This window comes from Mytilus galloprovincialis, chromosome 3 (assembly GCF_965363235.1).
Source record: "Mytilus galloprovincialis chromosome 3, xbMytGall1.hap1.1, whole genome shotgun sequence".
NCBI lineage: Eukaryota > Metazoa > Mollusca > Bivalvia > Mytilida > Mytilidae > Mytilus > Mytilus galloprovincialis.
The window spans coordinates 28,909,314-28,933,954 of NC_134840.1; the positions used below are offsets into that span (position 1 = coordinate 28,909,314).

The 24,641-nt window shown below is 32.2% G+C and overlaps 1 protein-coding gene and 1 long non-coding RNA gene across 2 annotated transcripts in view; one reads left to right on the forward strand and one right to left on the reverse strand.

Annotated features, from left to right (window-relative positions):
- Positions 1-2,018: 2,018 nt before the first annotated feature.
- Positions 2,019-6,696, reverse strand: LOC143066375 (uncharacterized). The gene is made up of 3 exons (XR_012975583.1): positions 6,271-6,696; positions 4,561-4,648; positions 2,019-3,109 (listed from the first exon to the last, which is right to left on the reverse strand). It is a non-coding gene; the product is annotated as an uncharacterized LOC143066375 (long non-coding RNA).
- A 9,827-nt stretch (positions 6,697-16,523) lies between these two features.
- The window catches only part of LOC143067630 (acid-sensing ion channel 1-like), a 29,572-nt gene continuing 21,454 nt past the window's right edge, over positions 16,524-24,641 (forward strand). The window contains exons 1-2 of the mRNA XM_076241018.1: positions 16,524-16,783; positions 23,892-24,438. Of these exons, the coding sequence (XP_076097133.1) occupies positions 16,656-16,783; positions 23,892-24,438 (675 nt within the window). The 5' untranslated portion in view covers positions 16,524-16,655. The remainder of the gene's footprint in view (positions 16,784-23,891; positions 24,439-24,641) is intronic.

Here is a 24,641-nt window from a genome sequence, read left to right on the forward strand (position 1 = left end):
ATTCCAATGGGCATTACTGGTGCGCCTCTACTGGCCAACTTGTAGTGTTTTTTCTCTCTCTCTCATACTAAGCATAAACTAGATAATACTTATTCAAAGACAAAATGACAAAGTATTTCACAAAGATCCATTTCGCTTTCAGATATATTGATGATGTTCTGATAGTTAAAAACCCACATGTAAGTTAGTAATTGCATTATGAATATGCCAGTAAACGTGATCTAGCAAGTCTGCTTTATATCTTGATCTTTTATTCGTTGACGCTGATGGACGATTTCAAACTAGAACCTATGACAAACTTGACGATGTCAAACTCCTTCTGTAGTTCATGCGATTCCTTCATTTTTTGTAGGATTTTTTTTTCAGATTGTCTTTATTGATAAATGAAATTTTATTCTGTTGTCTCTTATTTTATAACGCACATGTTCTTTTCTTTCATGTTTAGAATATTTGTTTCTTATGACATTTTTCAAAGGCAGAATATGTCCTCTTCTATCACATAAAACTGTTGTATTGACAATACCAAACATTGTTTCTTCAAACGAGACCAACGAAATTTTTAGAAAATTAGACATGCTCAAATTGAACTTGCTATAGCCTTGACTTATGTTGTAATATTGTCTGTTTATTAAATGATAAAATCAGGATTCCGATTCAAAGTGTTCCATTCGTTTTCTTTTCTATTTGAGCAATATTGGAAAAAAGCACCTAGACCTAATAGACAAATATTCATTGTCCACTTCACAAATAATACAAAATGGTCTTGAGTTATAAATACAAGATGCTTGAGATGAGTATCTTTTTTAATTTACTTTAGTCATCGTGCTATTATGTTTCTTATGATCGTATGACCTTTGACGTGACTCGGTATTTATGCATACTTCATTAGGTGTTTTACTTTTTAACTGTAGTAAAACCATGCAACAGACTGGCTCTGAGTTGTGACACAAAGTAATTTTACAGTGTTTTTTTTTTCTAGTTTGTTTACCCTAGTTTTTTTTATTTATTTCCCCCACTGTATCGAGAAAGGTTGTACTGTATACGGTATTTTTTATGAACAACAAATATAAAAAAGAAGATGTGGTATTATTGCCAATGAGACAGCTATCCACAAAAGACCAAAATGACACAGACATTAACAACTATAGGTCACCGTACGGCCTTCAACAATGAGCAAAGCCCATACCGCATAGTGAGCTATAAAAGGCCCCGATAAGACAATGTAAAACAATTCAAACGAGAAAACTAATGGCCTTATTTATGTAAAAAAAAAAATGAACGAAAAACAAATACGTAACACATAAACAAACGACAACCACTGAATTACAGGCTAGACTTTTTGTTGACGTCTTTGTTAGATTGATTTGTTATTTTTTTTTTTTTTTTCGAGCGTCACTGATGAGTCTTTTGTAGACGAAACAAGCGTCTGGCGCATATTCAAAATTTCAATCCTGGTATCTATGATGAGTTTATTGTTTTTTTTTTTCTGATTTTATTAGCCAGGTTTGTTGTATGTGTATATGTGTAATGAATGTTTACACAATTTGGGCTGCTGTATCTCAATTATTGTGAAAATAACCTGTTATGTCTTTTTGGGTTGATCGCCCAATTTGATCAATGTAACGAAACTTTAAACAACTGTCATACAAGTTAGACCATTTTCCTTGGAAAGTGTTTTTCACTTTGTTCCGTTGATAGATAACGTTTGATTTTGTAAGTTTACATAGACTTCCCCTTTTTGAATTTCATTGGAGTTTGGTATTTTTGTAATACTTTTTTGAAAAGAGAATTGAAATAATGTGCAAAACTGTAAAAAAATATGTATAAAACAAGATAGATCAAATTCTTAAACAAACAAAAAATATCTATCAAAGATTTATTAGAACACAAAAACAATAAGACGAAGTAAAACATGCTGCCTAAATTAAAGAGCTTAATCAAAGAGGTATTATTGTAGTATGTATGGGACTAAAGACAGAAATATCTATATTCGCTTTTTATGTATATCCAAAATGAACTGTATATCAACACTTTATTTTCCTTAAACAAACGAATCACAATGTTCTAGGACGGAGGTTATTCATTTTATAAGGATTGTATATAGAAAAAAATATGAACAGTACAAATACAACATTATACAACTTTGAAGTTATATATAAGGAAATTGAATTATCAACAATTTTTGAAAAAGTCAATAGAAAAAAGTGGGTCAATATACTCCATTAGATAATGGAAAATAACAATACAATTGTTTAGAGATAGCCCTAGTTATCCCTCCTGAGAAGGGAATTTATCAAACTTTTTTTGGTAAATAGAAAATAAGTTTAAAAAGCTATTTTTATGTCAGGTAGTTCCAGCTTGAGCTTAGCAGTTTTTTCAATTAAGATGGTAGTCATATTTTGTAAACTTTCGCACTACCTATAACGTAGTTCTTAACAAACTAAGTTACATATAATATCTATACACATAAATAGATACACAATCACTTCTAACAATGTCGTGTATGTTGTTTTTAACAAAATAATCGCCAAGATGTATACGTTATAAAAATGACAATATCCTTGTACTAATTTGATGAACTACATGTTCCCAATTGCATCAATTCGTCAGTATATCTATGCATCATATACTAGTAACTGGTTTACAAATCAGTTAAAAACTCTAATTACATAAACCAATTGTGCTGCTATGCTATGAACGGGGATTTTACCACTGATAATGTTCGTTTCAGGTTATCAGCTGATATTCCAGATTTTTTTTTAACTTATGCCATAAAATCCAAACACGTTTGTTTTCTTCATTGGATATAACAGTGACACATCTGACAAAGATGCCTCAATAGTCTGGTCTTTCTCAAGTCTCACGGCCATAAAAAAATAACTACTCTCGAAAACTTCCTTCTGTTTGTGCTTAAAATTCACCCCTTTGGTAAATAGAGTTGTGTATCCTCTTTTTATTGTGTGCACTATAAAATCGTCAGACGTTTTGTGGTTGGATTTCATTTGTAATATATTAAATATTAACATTATTCCTGTAGAAGGAATACGCAATCCATCAGTTTGATTACATATGATATCTCTGGTATTGCTTTTCCATCTTAAATGATCACCTAAAATAACAGATAATAATTCAGTTTATCTTATCCGGGTTTCTATCAAAGACATTTATATTGTTAACTGTGTGTGTTACATTTTAATGTTGTGTCGTTGTTCTCTAATAATATTTAATGCGTTTCCCTCAGTTTTAGTTTGTTATCCCGATTTTGTTTTTTTGTCCATAGATTTATGAGTTTTGAACAGTGGTATACTACTGTTGCCTTTATTTAACACTGTGTTTTGATTAGTATTGGTTTTTTTTTCTTTCTTTGTTTCTATAAGTATTTAAAATCGTAAGAACCTCACGAAACATCAGGATTTTTATGTTGACGGCAATGATACAGAAACCCAACAACCCAAATACCAAATAGACATGGTCAGCATACAATAGAAGGTGTCAACATAAAACATTTTTATTGTTTCAAGCGGATAGTCTCATAAGTCAGTGCTAGTTTTCCTGATGGTCCTCAAAATAAATCAAATATACATTACATACGGTATATAAAACAAGATAAGGGAAAAATGTATGCACAATTACTGAATATAACCTTTTTATGTCATTTGGATTTTTCTGATACCAAATATGTTGGTAATATATACAGCTGTCATGGAATATCAAATATTTTATTACATAAGTTCCAATCAGATGCACTATTGTGGAATATTATTTCCAATCTAAGAATATTACAGTATTTGTTTAGGATAACGAATATTTGTTCCAACAGGAAAAGATATTTCTTATATAGTAATGTTTTTGATAGTTATCAAAGGTACAAGGATTATAATTTAGTACGCCAGACGCGCGTTTTGTCTGCATAACACTCATCAGTGACGCTCATATCAAAATATTTATAAAGCCAAACAAGTACAAAGTTCAAGAGCATTGAGGATCCAAAGTTCCAAAAAGTTGTGCCAAATACGGCTTAGGTTATCTATGCCTGGAATAAGAAAATCATTAGTTTTCGAAAAATTCAAAGTTTTGTAAACAGAAAATTTATAAAAATGACCACATTATTGATATTCATGTCAACACCGAAGTGTTGACTACTGGGCTGGTGATAACCTCGGGGACGAAACGTCCACCAGCAGTGGCATCGACATATAACAACATTTTCAGAAATAATTTCTATAAGCAGAAACAAATATTCTTTGTCAAAGTTACTCATAACCACCATTATTCTTTCATTATATATTAATAGATTGACATAAAAAAACCACCTATATTTAGTTTTGTGTTGCTTCATAGTACCAAATTGGTATGCAAAAATAGCGAAATAAATATATATTATCTTAAAACACAAAAAGGATTCATAAAATTAACATTTTTCAAGGAATTCTAAACTGACGGACAATATGGTGTTTGACATCAACCAATGAATTAAGTTTCAGAAAGTTTTGGAAACACAAATAAGGAAAGCTTCTTACTTGTTCTTAATTTCATGAAATTCAAAATACTAAACCATACCTTTTATTGATCTAGGATTTAGGTAACAAGTTCCACTTCTATCTGATTTATCTATGGTGGAATTGTTCCTATGGAATTCAAATGACATCTAGAAATAAACATGTTACACGTGATCACATGTTGATAAAAATAAACTAATGAAAATACGTTAGAAACTAATAAAAAAACTTCCTTAAAAAAATTACCTGCATTACGAAATCATTATTCAAATTACGAAATCATTGTTCAAATCACCTGCATGCTTAAATTTGTGTAATCCGCGATAAAAACGAAAACGAAAATGAAAAAGACAAATTATTGTTTGAAAAGAGAACAAAAAAAAGAAAACATCAGCAAAATATTCCTTCTTCAAATAAAACCCCCGATATTGTAATTTCCGATTCACGACAACAGTTTCTGATACACTCAATGCCATAAATAAAGGCAACAGTAGTATACTGCTGTTACATACATAAAAACGAACTTTTTTAAAACAACTGCCATATTCCTGACTTGGTACAGGACATTTTTTTAAAGACACATCGTGGGTTGCACTTATCCTGTTGACTAGCCAAACCTCCCGCTTATATGACAATGTTAAAAAATATCATTTTAATGACAACACTACGTAAAAGATATACAAAACAAACACACGCAAGATGCTTTGAAAAGTGAAGTGAAATATACCACATGGAATCTTATATGTGAAATACACACTGACAACGCTATGATAAACGACGAAATGATAAACAATGATAGACATTAGGTAAAATTGGAAGGATTAGAAAACTACTAGCATGGACTTCCTTTGAAAAACGCTGTCGTCAACTCCCGGTTAATAATTCAAAATCTTGACGACAAAATATCAAATGCAACTTGTCATTTTGGGATTGGGGTCAAATTTCAAGGATTTAAAATGGGTATAAAAAAAAGATATCCTGATTATACAAATTAGTCTCAATATCAAAAAGTTTTGTAATAAGAATACAACGAAAACCAACTTCTTTTATTCACACTTAGTTTGCTTATTTGACAATTATAGGCGGAGAGGGTTGTTTATTCTTTAGTTTTCTATGTTGTGTCGTGTGTGCTGTTGTTTTTTGTCTTTTTCATTTTTGGCCATGGCGTTGTCGGTTTGTTTTGGATTAATGAGTTTGACTGTCCCTTTGGTATCTTTCGTCCCTCTTTTGTATCATAAAGATTAGTCAAGATGATGATAAAAATTATTTTTAAAAAACTCAAATGATATACTTTTCGTGCTAACGACATGTGTTCATTTCATATTTTCCCATGACCAAAAGTTTTGAAGACGACCTTCCAGAGCAGTCAAGCTAATCTCGACTATGTACAATAATCAAGGAATAAGTCTAATGCATAATGGAAAAGGGATCAGAAGCGGGTCGGTTGTTTGAATGAATATATGGATTTTGATTAAATAAGTTAGAAAAAAGTTAGGATGCAAAAACAATTAAAACATTTGTATAAACAAATTTAAAAATTTCTTATTCCAAACTGTTTTATATAGATTCCAATCAATATTATACTATATAGATACAAATCTGTAGAAGGAGGAGAGGCCTTATTTCAGATAATTTAATATAATATATATGTTTGCCCAAACGTTATATTTATTTCAATATTTTGAAATCAATATGTCCAAAAAAAAAAATGCATTATAGAGTGAGTGAAATTATAGAAATACTCCGAATCATAAAGATGTGAAGTACTTACCAACTGCAGAAACAAAGTCACAGCAGGAACCGATTTTGTCATACACATTTGTAATTTGCTGTCATTGCAAGGAAGAATTATTGTACTGTTCATCATTTGTTCGACTTGACCATCAGTTTCAGGTGTGTACACTTGTATTTCGAGCAACAGGATTAGGCATCCAACAAAAAGAGAGAAAGCTGACAATGTTAGCAGTATAATTCCAACTTTATGTTTGCTCATTTGATGTTTTTGGATCCATTGATGGAAACATTTTTTTCTGTCGGTTTTGAAAAGTGGTAAATAATTATCCATTATTATTTTTTAGTACAGCTTTATATTACGGATAGAATCAGGTTTATCAATTGAGATTAGGAAAACATAAATTTTGTGGAAGCCTATCTTTTTAAAACTCTAAAGTACAATAAAGAAGGTGACTCAAGAGGACTTCTTCTGAGTAGCTATCTACATTTACGCAGAATTTATAGAAGTATTGGTTTTGAAAAACCTCAGGACTAACTAATGTTGTGATATCAAATAGGGTAGTTATATCTTCACAACGGATTTACCTGTAAACACATCAGGAAGTAAGTGGATTTCAATGAATACACTATTACTGATAAAATTTCAGATTTATTTCAGTGTATTTTAATATTCATAAAGGAAATTAATCACAGTATCAATTGTCACGAACATATGATTGAATGATCATTATTTCGTAACACAGTTTTATTGTTCATAATTGACTTGTTACATATCCCCATTATGTATAAAGTTTTCATTGACATGGTTATAATTATAAACTTCATTAACTATCTATTTAAAAAATTAAAAGGTTTTTTAAGTACTTAGGATTTTCTTCACCAGGAAGATTACCTTAACTGTATTTGGCAAAACCTTTCGGGATTTTGAGTCGTCAATGCTTTTCAACTTCGTACTATATTTGTTTTTTTCAATTATTTTGATTCAACGTCACTGATGAGTTTTTAGTAGACAAAACGTTCATTTGGAGTACAAAATTTTAATACTTAAAGAAAGGGAATCGAGATTTGTATATTTATAATCATTATAGTAGCCGATACATTATTGAAAAACGTAATAGACAAATCTGATGGATATCTGACAGTATCTAACATACTTAATATTTTGTTTTGTTTTTGTTTTTTGTTTATGATATGAGGCACACTATCACATCAATTGGGACATAAAACTTTCTGCCATATCTATCAATTGTCAACTTTTTATGAGCGATTTGGAACCTAAGTTTCTTCATATTTATCAATTTATTGACGGGGAATTTTAGAAAAGAGCACCATTAATGCCTATCATTATCGAAGCACTGGCTACTAAGCTGAATCAGATAATACATTTGAGTATGAAATTTAGAATGAAAAAGGGGAATTTGTTAAAGACAATTCGATCCGAACAAAGAGTAGAAATTTTGGCGAAATTGGGGGCGCAACACATTCACCGATGACTTGTTGCTTAAAAGGTAGCCTTTGAACCAAGGGTTCTCAAAAGTAAAGTTGAAGTCATCTCTTTATAACTTTTGCTGACGCCATCATAATTTGTAGATGCAGAATGGAATATATTTGTCAGAAATAACTGTTTAATTTGTCTTAGTCATAATTCTGTCTTCCTCTCATCGAAATGCCGTTGCTGAAAACGACTTGTCAACAAACTTGGCTTGAAATGAGATACATACGAGAAGACACTGGTAAAACAGGAATATTATCGGTTCGAATTCATGTTGATCAATGCAAAGTTGTTTTAGTGATGCGAACTGTTGTAATTATGTATCTCTAGGTACAGTTAAACTTAAAAACCAAATCATTACATCCGAAAAAAATAATGTTTTAAGTAATTGGTGGTTATACACTCATTGACTTACTAGTTATATACCGGATATACATAGATTACGTTCGTTGAAATCTAAATGGTTCCTACGTACACGGGTATAGCGAACGAGTTGGGAAAGAAGTGCAAAAGATACAAGAGGGACACCCACACTCACAGAGTCAAAAATAAACTGACAACGCTATTGCCAAAATAAAATGACGAACAGACAAGTACACAAGACACAACATACCCACCATAAGAAGGACCAAAAGGAGAGGTCCAAACAAAGAACATTTACAATGTCTACAATAGGAAACGACAAATATTTTGTGGTAGATTTTTATAAAATTATTCCAGTGTGAAACTGAAATATCTTTTTTTTTCTTCTAAAAAAGGACTTTTATTGTTGTGTGTGATATTAATAGATTTATTTAAAGTCGGTTCAACATAGTTCTTGATTTTTCAAAGCCGAAATATCATCATGATATCATCATTCTAATTATTTTTTTCTATTAAATGGAACTTAAACAGAGTTTTACTGAATTTTGCCCAGAACTGTGATTCATAACAATACATAATAAAGTGTCCTATTCAATAACATTAACGGTACCAATTTTCCTGCACCAGATGCGCATTTCGACAATACATGTCTCTTCAGTGATGCTCGTGGTCAAAATATTTGAAATCCAAAGCTTATATAAAGATGAAGAGCTATAATCCAAAAGGTCCAAAAAGTATAGCCAAATCCGTGAAAGGAATCAGAGCTTTGCATAAGGGAGATACATTCCTTAATTTATAATAATTTCTAACATTTTGTAACAGATAATAACACAAAATTAAGGTGCGCTGTTACTGACATCTCTTTTGTCATGAAATCAGATTTAGTTATTTCATCACATAGGCGGATCCGGGGGGGGGGGGGGCAAAATTTGGTTGATTATAGAGGGAATAATTGAATCATGACTTGAGTGCCCCCTCCCTTAGGTCAGTCAGCTCCCCCTAGTTCTGGATCCGCCACTGCATGATCATATCACCAGTCAGTGAATCTAGCATATTCTCCTTTTTCATAGTAGGCCGTCACAATCAACTGTATGTTTATTCTGCCACTGTTTTGCACATGAATGCCCAAAAAAAAATAGATGGAATATATACCGTTTTGAGATAGTTTAGATTCTTTTAAACAGTGATTGTTTTGAATGCTGTTAGCCGATGCTGGACGCATTTATGAATCGGGGAGGTGATTTTCCAAAATAATAAGGCAATCCATTTCAGTAGTAATTTTAGATAGAATTACGTTTTCCTTATAATAGTCCTACATAGGGGAACCTGGTAGCATCCAGTACGAGCTGTTTTTTGTGCTCGGTTTCTTAGAAAAAGCCTAGATGATTCGTGATTTTATATATCATGCACATAGATCTCAGCTGATAGTTACCCTTAGATATTTTGCAGCTGATACTATCTCAATAACGTGGACATGTAGGATGTAGTCTTTCATGATGGGATTTTTTCTTTTTTGCCAATTGTCATCACATTGCATTTATCTGGGTTTATCTTAATGAGCCATCGATGTACACAGTCTGCTATCCTTTTTATGCCCTATTGCAGTGCATCAAATGTTACAAAGAGCTCGAGGTGGATGATAGTGTAGTCTGCAAATATATTTGTTATCGGTTGAACTCCTTCTTGCATGTTAATTGTTTGTATGCACATTGAACGACGACAAATTTATGTGACGTATAAAATTTTCTCACGTCAGACACACACATCAATGAATGTGTTTGTAGATAGATGTTTTTGTGTTCTGTTAAATTGTTCCTTTTAAAATTGTTATACGATGATGACTGATGTACCCATATTTTGACTATTTTATTTATTGTGTCTGTTTAGTTAATGCATAAATGTAAATATAACGGAATTTGATGAGACTGTCATCAAAGTGAGAAGGTTAGCGCTATAAAACCAGGTTTAATCCACCATTTTCTACATTTGAAAATGCCAGCATGTACCAAGTCAGGAATATGACAGTTCTTGTCCATTCGTTTTTTATGCGTTTTGTTATTTGATTTTGCCATGTGATTATGGACTTTCCGAATTGATTTTCCTCTAAGTTCAGTATTTTTGTGATTTTACTTTTTAATGGTGTGCTTAAAGAGAAGACAGAGTCTTGAACCCCGTGGTACACCTGATTAAACATCTATGAATCCATAGATTACTCCTTCTACCACATGTCTGATGTCTCTCCCTTGGAAAACTAAGGATCCATCTGGGTTTTTTTTCTGCCTTTGATTCCACATTTCCATGGTTTATTGATCAAAATTGAGTGACGTACTTTGTCAAAAACATTGAAAAGTCTATAAAACAGCATTCGCCATTAAAGAAGAGGGCTGTGTATGAGTTGCTGCAAATACATATGCAATAATATTTTTCGGAGTGTGTGTAGGATTGCTCTTTAGGAATATCCGTCAGCCTCAACCAAGAATCAGGTAGACCTCTTAAATTTGAATTATCATAGGACCGAATCACGCATTTCAGGAGAAGCTTACCCTGCCAACTTATCAAATCTGGCTATTTTAAGAGTTAATGCGATTCCCTGCGATATTTTTTTTTATCTTGATTTGAATCTTCAGAAAACAGTGGTGCCTCGAATTTATTTTCAGAATAAGTAATTTTATAATCGTTAAGAATGGTCTAATGAAATCAATGGTTTTGATATGACTTAAAAATTGTATTGATTGTAAGTGAATATCTTGGAATAGTGTATTTTTGAAGTTTTGAGTATCCACATATAATTGACACCACTGTTTGAACAGCCCATGTTACAATAGATTTATGTAGAAAGAACGGTGGTTAAAACTAAAGAAATATGCTGATTCGTAAATTAAGGTGACCCTGCTATATATCTTTTGTATAGGGGATTTGGTGCAGTTTGATAACCTGTATAATAAAAGAAGAGAGAACTCAATTGTCCTCTAATGGTAACATACCAAACGAGAAAAGGACGAATTTGTGATTTTTAAAATCTTTCGTGAATGTTGTAGGTGTATCTGTGGGATTTCCATGTTTGATTTGAATTCATAGTTCTACGTTATGCAATCCAAATAATGATTAATTTCCCTCAGTCTGCTTAAACAAGTACATGGTCAGATCTTACCTCACTGATAAAAAGAATTCAACAGAGCGTAGTGAAACCGAGATAATTTTAATTAGAATGCGATGTATTTGATCGCCTTTTCTCATACCCTTTTTCTTTTGTTGAAATACTTACCAATATTACTATTTGAATCATTCCATTTCATTTCATGTTCTATATATTTACTCTTCAAAGGATGATAAGACAAAAAGACTAGAAGAAGCTATTAAATAGATTAAAACGTAACCACTTGTGTAAACGAAATGAAATGTATAAACCATCAAGCTTTCAAAATCAAAATTTCTAGCTGCTGGGTAGATCCATAACAGCTTAATGAACGATATTTGAATAAATCACTGCCAGTTGAATCATGTTGATGATGACATCCAATGCACTTTCCATATTGATCGGAATGCCATGACGATAGACACTCTTTTTATTATTCCTGCAAATCCCTTGAATATTCAGGTTTCATTGGATCTGCCTGTGAACATTGAAACGTCTGACACTTTTGATGATACATGACAATCTAATTGGAACATTCAAAACATTTGGATTTGTTCACCATGTAATCTGAAAAGTAAACTAAAAACAGCAGCAATTTTGTTTGTTAAAGGGAGGGAGGGTGGGTTGTGCAATCTTGTTGAAAAATACTAGTGGAATGAAAATTTAGCGGGAGCACGTGTTTATATATGACCAAAGTCAACGAGGCGCTTCAAAGCATATTCTTTCGTATGTTTAAATATATGGTTGTAATTATTTAAAAGGCAAAGCGTAAATAATGGACTGACGTACATTTGAAACACAATAAACAACTAAATGTATTTTTAATGCAATAAATCAATTTAATTATCAGATCATTAAATTTTATTAATTTATAATTATGAACATATCAATGATAACTCAAGTCAACACACAAGTACCGACTACTGGGCTGGTGAAAAGTAATATCACAAAAATACTGAACTCAGAGGAAAATCAATTCGGAAAGTCCATAATCACATGGCAATATCAAATAACAAAACGTATCAAAAACGAATGGACAAGAACTGTCATATTCCTGACTTGGTACAGGCATTTTCAAATGTAGCAAATGGTGGGTTGAACCTGGTTTTATAGCTAGCTAAACCTCTCACTTGTATGACAGTCCCATCAAATTACATTATATTGTCACCGATGCGTGATCAAAACAAACAGACACAATAGTTAAAAATGTCAATAATAGGGATACAGCAGTCAACATTGTGTTGTCATCTTAATAACTATAAAAACAACAAATGTAACGAAGAAGCACAAAAAGGTATACATCAACTTAACATCCTCATTTTGATTATATTATACGATTTTATTTGTCTATGTAAAATGCACCAATCAAGGAAGGAGGGTTTTGAGTACTGGTGTAAAATTGCGCGATTGAAATTCGCACAGGTAGACATGAAATAATTTTTTCGTTCAAAGAATGACGGGATGCATAAATACAGTCACGCAAAATAGATATAACAAAAACTGACTAAACAGTATAAAGTAATGATCAATAAAATAATAGTGTGGTTCAAAGTATGAAGGGATACATAAGTACAGAGTCACGTCAAATGTATATCACAAAAAAGCGGGTTAACAGTAAAAGTACTATTAATAAATAAAATAATTTTGTCATTCAAAGTATGAAAAGATACATAGGTACAGAGTCACATCATAAAATAATTTTGTCGTTCAAAGTATGATGGGATACATAAGCACAGAGTTACGTCAAAAAGGATATCTAAAAAAACAGACTTAACAGTCTTAACAGTAATATTAATAAAGACAAATAAAAGAATAATATAACACGTTATTAAGATGATAAACAACGTCAGTACGCAAAATCTATACTTCAAGACCAACGGTGTATTATTTGTGAAGTTGATACGGAATATTTATGAACAAGTTCTGGGTACCTTCCGATGAACTTTTTTTTTTAGAAAAAGGACGAGACGTTCTTTGACATACCCCTGGTTCATCAACTTTCTGCTCAGACACTGGTGACGTTTTACAAAGTCTGAGTAGGAGCTGCAAGCTCTTGAATACCGAATAATTTGGGAAATGTATATTCCATATGCAGGTGAAGTTGGTATATTGCTACTAAGGTGGGGGAAATTGATAATTTCAAAATCAAAATCGTCTCGTTTGTCATAGATTCTGGTACTAAGATGACTGTGTATGTCAAATTCGAGGTATAAGTCTAAAAATGAGGTGGAGGAAGCCGTGTCTCTTTAATTTCTAGTTCTGGTGGATATATTAATGAAACCCAATCAGAAAAGTTCGGATTGTTAATGGAAAGAACATCATCAATATATCTGAAAGTGAAATTAAATAACCTGGCTTCTTTGATCTTCTTGTTTTTGACAAGTGTCTGAAGGAACTCCGATTCATATGAAAATAAAAAGAGGTCAGCAAGGAGAGGCGCGCAGTTCGTTCCCATAGGAATGCCTACAGTCGGTGAAATAAATCTCCACAAGCAGTAGCATCGACCCAGAGGTTGCAAATAAACTCATCATAGATACCAGGATCAAAATTTTATATTTACGCCAGACGCGCGTTTCATACTTTTGCAGGTAACATTGCAATATATCTTATTGTTATTTTCGGTTGCCTTACTGTGAAATGTTGATAAATGTTGCATCTGTAGGCAGCATTTGAGGCGGTTTTCCTCACACGAACAACATTCTCCAGAAGTACTTTTGTTATCAGAAACTTCAGCCCGTACTGCAGACTATTGGGTTGCCCAAAAGCTATCATGGGAGGCTCGGGGAAAATCTTGGATAGTTTGAAATTATTTTCAACTGTCTTCCAATGCTCAGGAAAGACACCAAAGCTGTTTTGAGAGATGGGTGGTAAGTAAGAAAACATGGAGTCCTTTTATTTTTATTTTTATATTCTAAAAGTTTTCTCCCAGGAATTGATTTCGCTTTCTTAAATTTTTTTATGATATTTCTGTGTTTGTAGCTCCTTCTCTTCAAGCGGGTTTCAAGTTAGGTTTTTTTTTTTTTGTTTTTGTTGTTTCTGTAATGGAACATACTCGCTTGACTCGTAGTGCCTGACTGTACGGGATGCTCTTAGTCAGATGAGCAGGATGGTAACTTTTAGGGGACAGATATTGATGAGTATCAGTAGGTTTAAAATATAGATCTGTGGACATGATGCCATCTTTGAGCGAACTGGAAGTATCGAGGAAGGCAGTTTTGTTAAGCCGAAATATTTGTCAACACGATTTAATAACAACATCTTCGTATGTTTGTCAACATGATTTAATAAAAACATCTTTGTATTATATTATAGTGTTATAAACTGGCAGTTTCTGCATTGACAATGGTATAGTTTCAGGGTTGCTGTATTGACCTCGAGACCCGTAGGGTCGATGGTCAATGCAGTTGACCGAGAATCTACATCAGTGCTAATACAGAAACAGCCAGTTCATAACACTTTTATTACATAATCCAACTTTTTCAATACAGACTTGTTCTAAATGCTCTATTACATACATCAAATAAATATAAGGCCAATATTTCCAATATGGACTGGCAATGATGTGAATATAGGATCAATATTTCCAATACGGACTGGCAATGAATCCTGAATTACATGCACAATACATGTTTACATGTAATTCAAGATTCATTGCCAGTCCGTATTGGAAATATTGGACCAGGGCGACGTCACCAGTATGACACATGTCGTTTTGGTATTATAAGGGCGGTTTTAATCGTATTATTTAATAACATCTTATACTAGTCCCATTGTGCAAATTTTTAGACTTCTAACATTAAATTATACATATATATATATTATATATATATATATATATATATATATATATATATATATATATATATATATATATATATATATATATATATATATATATAACAATACATCAAAACCAAAACGTATTATATATTTATATATATATATATATATATATATATATACAACTCGTCTAAACATCAACCCAACAATGTTAGATCTGTAAATTTGCTTTCGCAAATTTTTGGTTCTTCCCTCGCCGGGATTCGAACCCATGCTACTGTGATATCGTGACACCAAATCGCCTGCACTGCAGCCGTCCCGCTAGACCACACGAACACCTGGGCTCTCAAAAAAAGAGCTTTCGCTGGCCGTGTGTTACCTTTCCTCGTCAGTTTTAATCTAGCGGCGTACTACAGTACATGATATAAAAGGCATGAAGATGTTATTGTTACAGATCAGCTAAATTATCTATAGTAAAGGATCCTACAAATTAATGTAATATACAGTCACAGAAAATAATTATATTTATAAGTACGTCTGAGTCAGTGACAACTCTACAACAGATGTATCCATCGGATAATTTAGCTGATCTGTAACAATAACATCTTCATGCCTTATATATCATGTACTGTAGTACGCCGCTAGATTAAAACTGACGAGGAAAGGTAACACACGGCCAGCGAAAGCTCTTTTTTTGAGAGCCCAGGTGGTCGTGTGGTCTAGCGAGACGGCTGCAGTACAGGCGATTTGGTGTCACGATATCACAGTAGCATGGGTTCGAATCCCGGCGAGGGAAGAACCAAAAATTTGCAAAAGCAAATTTACAGATCTAACATTGTTGGGTTGATGTTTAGACGAGTTGTATATACATTATGTACACAGCCATGTATCACCATCATTGATGGCGATCCGATGGATACATCTGTTGTAGAGTTGTCACTGACTCAGACGTACTTATATATATATATATATATATATATATATATATATATATATATATATATATGTTTTGTGATCTGGTTTGTCTTTTTTGTATTTGTCCCTTTTTTACCTTGGCGTTATCAGTGTCTTGTCGATGCCACTGCTGGTGGACGTTTCGTCCCCGAGGGTATCACCAGCCCAGTAGTCAACATTTCGGTGTTGACATGAATATGTACTAAATTATAATCCTGGTACCTTTGATAACTATTAATACATTGTGATTTGAATTTTTTTACGTCATATAAAACAGTCCAATTCTGATTGACTATTGATTTGCTTTGCTAACTGTGTTAAATCCATAGCAAAGCGTAATATGTTTACCTTTTTTTGGTTGCAAGTACATTGCATCAACTTCTCTCTTTACTCAAATGTTGTTTGCTTCGGAAGAACAAGGTATTTGCTTTTTCTAAAATGAATATGGATTTTATGATAGTTGAGCTGAATGATAATTAAAACTCATCAATAGTTGTTTAACTGACGAATAGAAGAGCCATTAGAGTGAATTGGTTGATTCCCTTGTAACTTTTAAAATGTCATTAACTATCAACAAGTCTATCAAAAGGTATTTTACCCTTGCGGAATTACGGGATAGTGGATTAAAAGAAGATACAGATAAACGAAAGATTCAAAAGTTTTACATTTTGTTCATAAAATATCAGTAAATACAAAAATGTCAGACAAATCTGAAAAGCCAGAAAGACTGACATTTGCTAATATTTGGGATGATTATATAGAATCAACAGGATTCCATGCAGTGAATAAAATAAATTTTGGACGGAAGCACCCACTTGCAAGAACGTAAGTTAGTAAGTTATACAGTGAGAGTCACATTCATAACACAGCCTGATGGTTCAAACATAAAATAAGGTTAGTAGCCTATTCATTATACACATGACGTCATATCAACGTCTTAGCTTATCCTGGTTCTCACTATTAACAAATGAAAACCATAGAGCAGAAACGCATTCTAATTTGTTTCCTCGATAGTTACAATTATTCGCCTTTTCTGACGCGTTTCAAAATTTTATTATCAAAGAATTCGAGATGGTAGTTTTAACATGATACATAAAAAAATATCCTGTTATGGTTCTATTAAATTAAAAATAATAAGCGTCAAAGTAAAGGACATTTAAAGACCGAAAATTTAGGACATTTGAGTGTAAATAAAAAAAACAGTACCTTTCTGTTCGCCAGATATAATCTGTTACCCTTGCTCACCACTAGTTGGTAAAAGGGGGTGGGGTAAATTAGGATTTCGAACAGGTTATAGTTATTAAATGTGTAGTTAATTACGAAAAAAGTTTAAAGCATCTTTTAATTGTAAAAAAGCAAAGTAATGTCATAAAACTTCAGACTGTATAAATGTATGGGAGACTATGATAAAATTGATCATTTTAATGGAAAATTCATTGTTTTACGTTAAATTTAGAACAAAGAAAATTCGCATAGCCAATGAATTATAGTCGAAAGCAAAATAACAAACATACCAAACTCAATGGAAAATTCAAAACGGAAAGTTCTTCATCTGTGTACATTTTCATTTTCGCTCAAATATCATATGCCCATAGACCCGTTTATACTTTCAATTTACTAGTAATTAGATGTGCAGACATAATCATATTGAAAGGCAACTCATATACTGGACGATAATTGTTCAGGGATATTGATATGAAGGATGCATTTCACTCCAATCAGAAATACACACGTATGAAATTAAAAGGAAATGAAAATTAATTTTGAAATACATTTGCAAGTCCCTTAAACGTATGCATAGATTTCATTTTTAGTGGAACATTTAAAAAAAAATGTTTACTATGTTCTGTAATTTTTTCGTTCCTGTTTACTTTTCCGTCACATTTTTAATGGAGGGGTTGTGCATAAGATGACTCTCTTATGTAACAATAAAACAAGTCCGGTGACCCCATTTTTTTTAATTTTTTCTTATCTGAAAGCATGTTGTAAGATTTTGTCTTAAAATTCTATGTTATAGTTTCCCCACTACAAAATTGGATTGGCCATCCGTCATCTATACATCTTATATCATCCACCTTAATATGCTGTATATGTACCTCTTTTGTGATGTATTCGTTTTCCCGAATGTCGCGGTAGGTATTTTTCCGCGAAAATAAATACACGGGAATACACATGCAGCCTTATTAAATGTAAAACATTGAAATCCTATAATTTACTCGGGAAGGTACAACGTACGTCACCTGGTTTCCATTAACATGACCTCATTTGAACTGTGAAACTTAAGGACAAAAGGAAACAAATAATGACATCAGAGGATAATCGCTTTCCTACTGTTTTGTTGATTAAAACGCGTAATCTTATAGTTTATATTTTGCTGAACAATTTAAGACTTAAATTTTTTTTAATGAAAATTTAAATATTTTATGATAAACTTTTTTACAAATACAAAACTTTTTTTCAATATGCATAGACTGATAATTAGATTTCAAATGTCATACTTTATTTATGCACACATACATCGAAAATCCCAGTATCTTTTCAAATTTTCTTCTTTTACAATGTTGAATGTATGAACCAGTCATCCAGCATGCAGCGGTTTCAAAGTACTTAAGGTTAATTTTGCCTGAAGGATATTGAATATTCGTTTCTTAATAGTTTCATAATTAATCAACGGACTATTTCAGAAAAAAATACGTTGTAGATAATGTCATTACCGAAGAACTGACTACTGATATGATGATACCATCGGGGACTTAAATACACCAGTCGATGTGTTAAACGACACAGTTTGTACATGAAAATCACACTTAAATAAACTCATCATAGATACGGGGATTGAAATTTTATAGTTACATTCCAACACGCTTGAATATAAATATTTGAAAGCAAGGAATGTATGAAATTTTAGAAACTTTAAGGGCTACATGATTGACAAAAAGGACCTAGAATGACCAAATAGATCTAAAGTCAACTTGACAAGAGGAAGTAAAAACTTATCTAAATGAAAATAACATCGACATGTATTCTGGGTGAAATATGTGTATACCGTTGATATTTTGATAATCCATGAAGTTGCATCAAATAATGACCATTTAAAAGAGTAAATAAACTCTTCATATATACCAAGATTGAAATTTTACATTTGCGCCAAACGCGCGTGTTGTCTACTAAAGACTCCTCAGTGACGCTCGAATCAAAAATTTTAAAAAGGCCAAATAAAGTTATTCTATTATTTGTCTGTTTGTCTTTTTATTTTTAGCAATGGTGTTGTCAGTTTATTTCAATCTATGAGTTTGGCTGTCCCTCTGGTATCTTCATCCCTCTCTTGAAGAGCATTCAGGACCAAAAATTCCAAAAACATTTTGCCAAATACATCTTAAGGATGTATTCTTCTGACTTTTCAGTCTCGTTCAGTCTCGTTGAAATCTCGTTCTTGAATTATTTCCAAAACATGTGATAGAAGTGGTAAATATCAATGAATTTTAAAAATATTATTATCAAACATAAATCTGTGAAAAATTGTGTATTTACAATGAACGGTTTTTGAGTAATCCAGTTTTCAAATTTTACGACCAATCAAGTCAGTATTTTTAGCCAATATTTTGAGGAAACGGGTGAGGGATACAAAAAAAATATTTTACAAGAACCATGTACATCCCATATCATTTATGTCTTTGCAAATTTCTTAGATATGTATTTTTTCAATCATTTATAACAAAAAAGTTGAAATAATATGCATTTTGTTCTTAAAACTGAGAAAAATCACAAAAATACAAAATTGACAGAATGGTAAATTTTACACAAAAAAAGCGTCAAAATATGATAACACTTTCTTATATTAACACCTACCTATAGTTTTTGTAAGTAAAATGTATTCAGATTGGTCCACTCCATCTTTATAGAAGGTATAAAAAAAGTTTGATTGGGGAACTGTGATTTTTTTCTCGATAATAGCCCAAAAATAGGTAAAAATCGATGAAAAATGGGAAAATCATCAAAATTGGGCATTTTCAAAGGGTCGTAGCAAAAAAAGAAGTGCACCACCATATGATTTTTTCTTCACCAATTATTTTGTTACAGTCTTAAAAACCAAAAAATTAGGTTAAGAAAAAAAAGTTTAATTCTAGAAATTTTTGGCTCCTCAGAGGTGTACAGCCTTAAGTAATATATTCCTAAGGTGGAAAAGCCGTAGTATTTCAAAACTTCAAATTTTATAAACAGTTAATGTATACTTATGACCATATCAATGATAATTTAAGTCAACACAGAAGTGCTGACTACTAGGTTTGTGAAACCCTCTTGATCAAATATAAAGTAGCAAACCAGTAACATCTGATATATATCAGTAAAAAGATGGCCTTCAAAAATATTGAGATGAGATCTGTTCAACCAGTGGTGTCAATCATATGTGGATTCTCAAAATTTTTAAAAAAGGTCTACTGCTAAATCTTAGATCACAATCTCTGCAATTGTGCAGCATCATTAAGACCTTTGATTTTTTTACGCTTTACACTACTATTCCCCATGCTCAACTGAAAGATCGACTTCACCATTTCATTAAACATTTTTTTATAAATGGGAATCGTAGATAAAAATTTCTTGTTTTTTGTTATAAATATTATATTATATCTTAAAATACAGTGATGATGATATTATCAAAATGATGGCGTCTAAATAGACAATATATGTGTTGAGTTTGGAGGATTGATATTCCAAAGGTTACTAATTGTGCATCCCCTCTGGTCGACTTGTACTCGTATAAAGCAGAATTCATTCTAAACCTTCTAGAAGACAAAACGAAAAAGCACCTTGCACACATATTAGATTTTACTTTCAGATATATTGATAATGTCCTATCACTGAATAACCCATATTTCAGTGAGTACTTGCATCTCATATATCCCAGTCAATTTGAAATTAAGGATACTACTGATACAAACAAGACTGATTCATACCTTGATATTTTTCTCAGTATTGACACAGATGGACGACTTCAAACTAAAATCTATGACAAACGGGGTGATTTAAACTTCCCAATTATCAATTTCCCATTTCTCAACAGTTACATGCCCTCTGCACCGTCGTATGGTGTTTGAATATCACAATTTCCGCTATGATCGTGCATGTTCACACAATACTGACTTAATATATAGAAGGATGTTCCTTACGCAGAAACAGTTCCATCAGAATTAAGGAGGAAAGATTAATTAGTTATCAAAGGTTACAGAATTTTAATTTGATACGCCAGACGTGTGTTTCGTCTACATAAGACTAATCACTGACGCTCATATCAAAATAGTTTGAAAAACAAACAAGAATACAGTTGAAGAGCATGTAGGACCAACAATTCAAAAAGTTGTACCAAAAACTCTCCATAAATTTTAAGGAAACCATCACGAATAGGCTGTTCTATACGATGCATCTGTGTCTAAATTAATTAATGACATTTTTTCCACGTCTAGATTTTTTTTTTTTAATATTTATGACGTCTGTCTGCTAAGTCCCGAACGTAAATAAAATCGAGAATGGAATTCGGGAATGGATCAAAGGGACAAGAAACAAAGAGGCGGAAAACAGTCGAAGGCCACCAATGGGCTTTTTATACAGCGTTAAAATCCTACACCAGGAGGCGTGCTTCAGCTGGCTCCAAAAACTAAAATGTGTACTAGTTATGTGATAATGGACGTCATACTAAACTCCAAAATATATAAAAGAAACTAAAATTGAAAATCATAAAAGTCTAGCATACACCAGAGGCTCCTGACTTTGGACAGGCCCAAAAAATGCGGCGGGGTTAAACATGGTTTTTGATATCTCCTTTTCTCTCTCTCTCTCCAACCAATGAGAAGAAAACAAACACACAGCAATACGCGCAGTAAAACTCGGTTTAAAAAAAGTTCATGAACGATGACGGAATAGGTAACAAAAGAAACAAAATCTGTAACATATTCCTAAATATGACTGTTATACCAAGTTGATAATTTGCATAGCTATACGACGTGTCTCGGTATTTTGCACATCAAACATTCATGTATTCATTTTTGATGTTTCTGTTATGGTTTCGGTTGTATATTGGTCGTATCTTATCGTTTGTAGTCCAAAATATTATAAAATTGACTCATAATATCATCATTGTCATGAAAATTGTTTGGGCTGGTATTGTGAAAATAATTATATAAAGTTCGGGATCGCATGTTCGTTATGTAAGTAAGTCACTGTTAGAGATTCCGATTGGTGTCTGTCATTGATGGAAGATATTCGTATTTGTACTGCTGTTTAAATATTGTGTTGTGACTATTACTTTATATTTTTATGAGTTTCTCTATGATTAGTCTTCTTTCGTGTGTTTGTGCTGTATTTCTGTCCTGTAGTGTTGTCATTTTAACGATATGTTTTAAAAGAGGGACGAAAGATACCAAAGGGACAGTCAAACTCATAAATCTAAAACAAACTGACAACGCCATGGCTTAAAATGAAAAAGACAAACAAACAACAGCAAAAATGACACAATATAGAAAACTAAAGAATAAACAACACGAACCCCACTTTGTCATTTAAGAGGGAGGTTTGACTAGCCGTAAAACCAGGTGCAACCAACTATTTTCCTTAAATGTCCTGTACCAAATTAGAAAAATGGGAGTTGCTATCAAATAGTTCGTTTCTATGTAAGTAGGCGTTTGTTTTTGTTGAATGTAGTCTTTCTGTTGTTTCTTTGTTTCCTCTTATAGTTGATGTTCCCTTGGTTTTAGTTTATAACCCGGATTTGTTTTCTCTCAATCGATTTGCGACTTTTAAACACCGCTATATACTACTGTTGCCTTTATTTTTCCTTCTTTTTTCTGTCAATCAAATCAAATGTTGTACTGGGATTTTCTTTTTCAATTTGTCAAGGAAAAGTTGACGATAGATTGTACCATCAAATGTTAAAATAGAAAAACACTTTTGTCTTGATCATTTCTTAGGAAGTTTATCCTAGAAACACGAACTTTTTCAAATTGATTAGATCTAATCGAATGTGTGTGTCTTCATAATAACAATTCCCGACAATGCACGTCTTCAAAATGACAATCTTAAAATTTTACTAAAATTTAAAAGACTTTTACAAAAACCGAGATTCAACAGCAGAAGCAAAAAACGATGTTCAAAACGTACTCATTAAAAACATTCTCAAATCTTAAAACGACAATGAAATTCATTTTACAAATTAATATTAAAATTATCATGCTATGCTGATTAGATCTATTGTTAATAAAAGTGTTATACTTTTTTGAAGCATCATAACATCGTCCCCGGTTATCCGATAGGGTTCGTGTTGCTCGGACTTTGGTTTCATATGCTACGTTTTGGTAGTTTTTTGTTTTGTTTTTGTCATGGCATAGGTCAGTTTGTTTTCGACCTGTGAGTTTGATTATCCCTCTATGTATCCTCTGCCTCTCTTTTCTGGTTTGGAAATTTCAAATTCTAATATATTTTTAAGATTACATTTTAATATATCAAAAGTTTTTTTTTTATTAACATTATTTTGTTGACCACGTTTTGTATGTCCTTGATCGTCCTTACAATTGAAATCATAAAAAAAATCAAAATGAACACTATAGCTTTTCAAAATGACAGAAAGACCGATTTCATTTTAATATATATGCTTCAGAAGATACACTGAACCGATTTATTCAATCTAATACAATTGGAATAATAATGTTTTGCAAGGCTGGAAATTGGAAACACTTTTTAAAGCACTTTTAAGGTTAAGTCTTTTGTTAGATATCGTTTGGAGCAGTTATCAGAACCATTTTTAAGAACATAATAACAAAATAAAAAAAAAATAAATATAATAAGGTAAGGTAAAATAAAACAAATTGGTAAATAACTAATAAAACTATATTTGTGCTAGGACAATATTCTGTTATTATATATTCTCTCTCCTTTGTTATAGAGTTTTTTGGATTGTTTTGTGGTTTGCGTCAGCTAGTTTCTTGATATATATCGTAGCCACCGAGTTATCATCATACTACAGCAATCCAACATTCACAACATTATCTTTGAGGCATGCCGAGGAACTACAATTTCCCGCCATTACGATCTGTAACCTTTCCACAAAGAACAGAAGCATGTTTGGAGACGATAACCGAACAGAGCATTATTACCTTGGAATAACTCCAAAACCTACAGAAGGAACACCTGTAAATTGGAGTGATCCATTCTATTCTACAGAAGGCTTTTTTAATGAACGGACAATTGAAGATCTTTACAAGGAATCTAAACAATTATCTCAGTTTATTGAGTTCCATGAATTTGATTTGAAAGACAATTATCTGAATTATACACCAGTTGCAACAGACCTTGGACTTTGTGTAAGATTCAATGGTGGTAGCCCTGTTACCACTTCCATGTATGGAGGACTTTATAATCTACATGTGTATATAGATCTTCTTCTTGATGATGATTACTATCCTGAAAACTATCTTTCATCTGGATTAAAGGTAAAATAAAATATACAAACAACGAATGAATATTACCTTTCACTGGGGTAAAGCTGATGACCGTAACTGCATTCACAGTCATCCCAAGATGTCGGATGAAAAATTAGGTCAGTATTTGTATTGTCTGTTTTAAGGTTTCTATATCATTTTCTGTACCAAGCATACATTGGTACGATGTAAATGTACAAAAGAATCACACGGAA